This window comes from Corvus brachyrhynchos, unplaced genomic scaffold, assembly GCF_000691975.1.
Source record: "Corvus brachyrhynchos isolate BGI_N302 unplaced genomic scaffold, ASM69197v1 scaffold87, whole genome shotgun sequence".
NCBI lineage: Eukaryota > Metazoa > Chordata > Aves > Passeriformes > Corvidae > Corvus > Corvus brachyrhynchos.
The window spans coordinates 3,059,953-3,065,426 of NW_008239767.1; the positions used below are offsets into that span (position 1 = coordinate 3,059,953).

Sequence of the window (5,474 nt, forward strand, 5' to 3'; positions counted from 1 at the left end):
AGTTTAAGGTGGGAGGAAAAGCAAGACTAAATATATTCCTACTTAGAGCAGTTTCAAGTTCTTTCCATTTCTACACAGAAAACGTTGACAAGCTTCATTGGGAATGTAGTTCCTGACTTAAGAAGTGTGGTTCGCTAGATGTTGATTGCCTAATATTTGCAATACAAGGGGGGTAGCCTGGTTTCCAGGGTTACCAGTGAGATTTTACAGCTACAGCATCAACTTCCATCTCCCTCCTTACTTGAAAGGCAAGATGGACTTGTGACTTAAAAAAAGCAAAATACTACAGCTAAATAATTTCCTGCCTCTCCTCTGGAAGGGCCTTTCCTTTTCAGTGTTATTACAAACCAAACTCTACTTTGAAATAACAGCCTGGAACAGGCATCATAGCTTATGCTGCATCACCTGCTGAGTGTAGCTTTAGTAAATTTTGGTAGGCTGTGAACAGAACAGCAATGCCCATGAGTTCCACCTTGAGCTTTACTCAAATATCACCCAAAACTAGATCTTAGATGTAGTTAGCTGTAGGAGATTTTCAAACTCGTTCCACTGGTCTCATACAAGGCAACTGAAATAAAAAATCAAGGTGGTTCATGTGATCTGCAGCAAGGCAGGCAGCTGATCCTTTACTACATCTCATTTACAGACCTAGAGCTAGAGTTGAGCTGAGACAATGCACACACACAAGCTACTTCCTAGTGACGTGGAGAGCAATTAAACATTCATGTAGCAGCAAGGCTCACCTGTACACCAGGGCCAGTGGCGGCTCCAAAGGGGGGCCTCATCATCGGCTGCCCGTACATGACCGGCTGTTGGGGCATCATGGGCACCCCTGCACCTGCTGGGGGCTGGAAACCAACACCGAGTCAGCAGGGGTCTGGGGGAGGGAAGGAGAGCAGTGTAGCGAAAGAGACTCACCATCCCAAATGCTGCTCCTGGCTGTGGGACAGGTGGAGTACCTCCTGCGGCTGGAACAGCACTTGCTGGAGGCACAGCTCCCGCCTAAAAAGTAATTAAAAAAAAAAAGGCAAAAAAAGAGCAAAAATCTAGCACCAACCATCTGGAAACCACACAGAGTCTCCAGCATTCTCAAAGCTGTTCTGGAAAGTAGGACTGTTATGCAGCACATATGCAGCCTCAAAACCACAATGCTTCAAAGAATGAGGGAGCTGAATGAGTCCTTACGCACAGCTTGTTTCTTCATAAGAAAGCAAGGATGACAGACTCCATTCTCTTCATGAACAGAGTGCATTTACTGACTACAACTCAAAATAGGCCCGAGAAAATGCACACTTTGCTCCTCCTTCTAAAGAGTGTAAGAAAGCATCCCAATTTCAGCTAACACACTATGGCACTTATCGTAGCACTGTATTTTAGTAGAAGCTTAAGCAGATTGTAAAGCTAAGGGAAATAGCTGCTATAATTAGTTTGCAGTGAAAAAAAGAATAATTATGTACCAAGATTCATTGAAGTTAAAGAATAAGTTCACACACTTAAACCAGGATCAGAATCATTACATACTTTACAAGGGACAGTTTAGTTTATCTTGATATGCTTTTCATTCATACGCTGGGCTTGTTATGATTTTCATTCAAATAATACAAGGCAAGAAAAATTTTATCTTCCACTAGAATTCAGGAAGAGAGAACTGTTAGTTTATGAACTCTATTCCAGTCTGAAGGTTTTCTGGGGAGCATTTCAGTTAAAAAGTGTACTGTGCTAAGAGAGTCCCCAAACTAAAACCAAGATCTGGACATTCAAGTATGTAAAGCAAGAAATTAAACCACACAGGTTGATGCTATCAGATGCAGTGATCTGACTGCTTTTACAGGAACACATTGTAGCTCAACATCCAATTAGGCAGATGCCAAGAAAATGGCCACACAAACTGAATCTGCTTTTGCCTCTAAGCACTAGGTCACTTGACGGAATGGGCTTTGATGTGATTCTGCTGATTTTAAACCTGGAATTGAAAGGTCACAAGGAAGGGAAGAAAAGACCAAAACTTAAGTGGTTCAACAGTGACATGAAGAAAAGCTTCATTTTTGCCTTCATATTTACTCTGCCTGCAGACGTGGGTTTCTTTGGATTCAAAAAGTACCTAAGTGCATGATTTTTAAGAAATATATACAACACATATATTTCATGAAATGCTATCAAAACCACCCAGCTTCCAGAAAAACCAGTTACTTATCAGATGATAAAATCACTACAAGATCAGGCTGATGCTACAGAAGCTCGAAATTTCAGCCAGTACAAGTCATCAGGTAGTTCACATCCAAGTAAAGCAGTGGAGACATCATTTTCAAGCTTACAGTACAGAAATGGTTAATCACTACTACCATACTCAACCCATTGGCTGAGAATTGCCTGTTGGACAGACAGTCCAAGAGGAGCCATGTTAGAAGCTTCTAGCTAGTTTTAAGCCAGCAGTAATAACTGTAGTGCAGGTGAGGTGCTGTTAGTATCTTCATGTTTAGTAAGTGCAGTAAGAGATCAAAAAAAATTCACTTACACTGTACAGTACTGCCCAGCCTTTCTATTAAGAAAAAAAAGTTGACGTTACAACTAACACATTAAGTGAAGTACAGGGAATTCTTGTATCTTCCATAAGGTTATGGAACATGCTCAGGGTCTTGTTAACACCTGGATGTGGCAGCAAGGAACTGAATTGGTCATGGCCCCCCTTCAGAGTTCTTTCTTCCCTTTGCCAACACAACCTGGTTCAAATGGAGGCTGTTTTAAGCCTTGTGAGACATTTGATGAGTTACGACCCCTCTTCAGATTACTTTTGTAGCTTATTCATGATCAAGTTGCTCTTGTGCCAATTTTAGATTTTTAGCTCAATTTGACCCTCTTCTCTCAAAATTAGTGCCTTCTGATGCTTTTTTACAGGGTAATCTCACCTTTCCCAACTGCTTTACCCTCCTAAATAAGCTACCCACTCTTGATCTACATCAGTTACCTGATCAGTATGAATACTGTGTAGTCTTTTGATCTACTTCATTCAATAAAACTTGGGAAAAACCTATCTATTTTCTCTCCTTATAATACGTCAGCTGTGGATCGATAGTGTTTTATTTTGGGTACTTGACCTGGGCCTGATCCTGGCAAGGCTTACATGGCTAATCACACACTTGGAAATGCCCACAGGTGTTAAATGTACATGTAGAGCAGTATCTTGATACATACACTAGTGTATTTTTCATTTACTACTCGAGGGTTTATTTATACCAGCTGTAAATCTGTTCTTAAAAAGTCTGACTTGAAACACTCATATAATTTACACTGAGGCAAGCTGTTTAGCCTCAGTAGACTGGAGCAGTGCCTACATGTATGCTTGCACGGTCTCATCAAATACTGCAAGTCCAATACCAGTGTTGTCTATGGATTAACCACCTACCAGTGGACCACCTGGGACACCACCAGTCGACCAGGTTGCAGGTGCTACTTTTGGCTGCCAGTTCGCTCCTCCTGTTAACTTTTTCTCTCCAGCGTTCCACTGAAGGTCTCCCCTAACAGAGAGGGAGAGAGGCAGGCTATTATTTGCATACTTCCACAGTGAAAATCAAAACCAGTTGCAGCACACATTAGCATTAGACGTGCAGCTACATTAGCTTATGGTGTATGTAGTTATTAACAGAAAGATATACTTTTAGTGACACTCAGTTTCAAGGGTTGTTAGCAGTGGACACCAGAACACTCTATGCTGAAGTCAGTTACATGGTTATGGCCTTTGTGGTGAGAATTAAAGAGAAGTTTTACTTAGTATTGACTGAAGGTAACATATCGCATATACCCTTGCAAAGTAGGAAGAGGGACTGCTACTGCCTATTCTACTGGGGCCAGGCAGGAGAGCTGCCTGCTAGATGTCTTTGAAAGGCCATTTCAGTGCTGGAAATCTTGCTCAGACAGCTGAAGAAGGAAAGTATTCAGTTCTGCAAAAAGTTGATAGATACAAGACAAACAAATCATTCACAGAATAACAGGGCTGTTGCAAAACCAGGTTTTGTTAGAGGCTGCTCTACCCAGAATAAAATACACTATTTGAACAAAGTAGAAGGAAGGAAGCTACATTTTGGGGCTAAACTTCACGATGTGTTTGTACATATTCCTCCTATCGTCTCCACACAGGCACAAACCATTTTGAAGTCTTGCATACAGAGGAAGACTCAGGGCAGAAGCAAGCAGTTAGATTAAGAAGATAAAAAAATAAATGCAATGTTGTAAGTATTTCTTTTTGCAAAAAGAAGCTTATCATGCCAGGGAATGAACCTCTTTTCTATTTTGGAAGTATTTCAATGCCTACACAATAAGTACATCCAGCATCTGTAAAATATAACAAAACTATTACATATTAGCATAGATTACTGAGGGGAGCTATACAATTTATTATCTGGACTATTTGTTCATTAAAAGCTGCTTGGAAATCAGCTATCCAACATGAAGGCAGTAATTACAGAAAAAAATATTTCTAAGACTCAGATTAAAGGCAGCAAGTTTATAAGCTGTATCAGGAACACTGAACCTTAATTATTCAGTGAACCTGTATAGAATAGAATGCTTTCTTCAGAATTTTTCTGGATTGGGAGGTTGGGGCATATAACCAATTCATTGTTTCTTAATAACCACTGAAATAGATGTAGGGCTATATAGCAGAGTAGAAAACTTCCTTTTATCTTTAAGCAAAGTTGAACTTACTTTTTAGAAGTAGTACCAGAAATTCCAAGATCTGAAAATTGTAAGAAAAAAAGGAAATAAAAAAGAAACCACATGTTTAGTAAATTGAAGCCTGTCAAAGCTTAGATTTCACTGCACCCGGGCTTATCAGGAGTGAAAAATTTTTGGCTGTCTTCATTCAGACAGCATCAGAAGACTGACCACATCTACCTATTCTTCAGGACAAACGTCTGAGAAACCCTGTGGATATCTTGCAGTTGAGAAAGTCATTTTTGCTTCATAAGCAAACCAAAGTAGCTATATTTAGGTCTACAAAATGCTAAGTTTTTTAAGAGCACCAAACTATTTACCATGAATGACAACACTAGTTTCTGTTCCTCATTACACACATGGAAATAAGAAGCTGTATTCTACATACACATAAATCTGGACATTGCCTGTGAGTTTTGAACTGTTTTATCTGCTCTGTCATACATGGAAACTCCAAATGGTTTCCGTAATTACCCTTTGGAAGTCTTAAGTTGAATTTTAAAGAGTACTCTTCTCACAGGACCAGTATAAGTCCTGTAAGTCATAAATTGCTATTTGATTTTCTCCTCCAAACTTGGATATACCAAATGACTTGCAGAAAACGTTTCAAGGGATTAAAAGTCTTGCTAACTTCTAAGCACAGTATTTTCTCCTATACCTAACAGCCATGTCTGCATCATAAGATCAGTTTTACCTTTATTGTGGTGTGTCTACATATACTAAGAGAGCATTCCTTCTATACAGCCCTCCAAAATACAACTTCA

The 5,474-nt window shown here is 39.8% G+C and overlaps 1 protein-coding gene across 1 annotated transcript in view; it reads right to left on the minus strand.

Annotated features, from left to right (window-relative positions):
* The window catches only part of SNAP91 (synaptosome associated protein 91), a 63,527-nt gene that overhangs the window by 3,487 nt on the left and 54,566 nt on the right, over positions 1-5,474 (minus strand). The window contains 4 exon segments of the mRNA XM_008640224.2: positions 744-848; positions 919-1,002; positions 3,404-3,515; positions 4,702-4,732. Of these exon segments, the coding sequence (XP_008638446.1) occupies positions 744-848; positions 919-1,002; positions 3,404-3,515; positions 4,702-4,732 (332 nt within the window).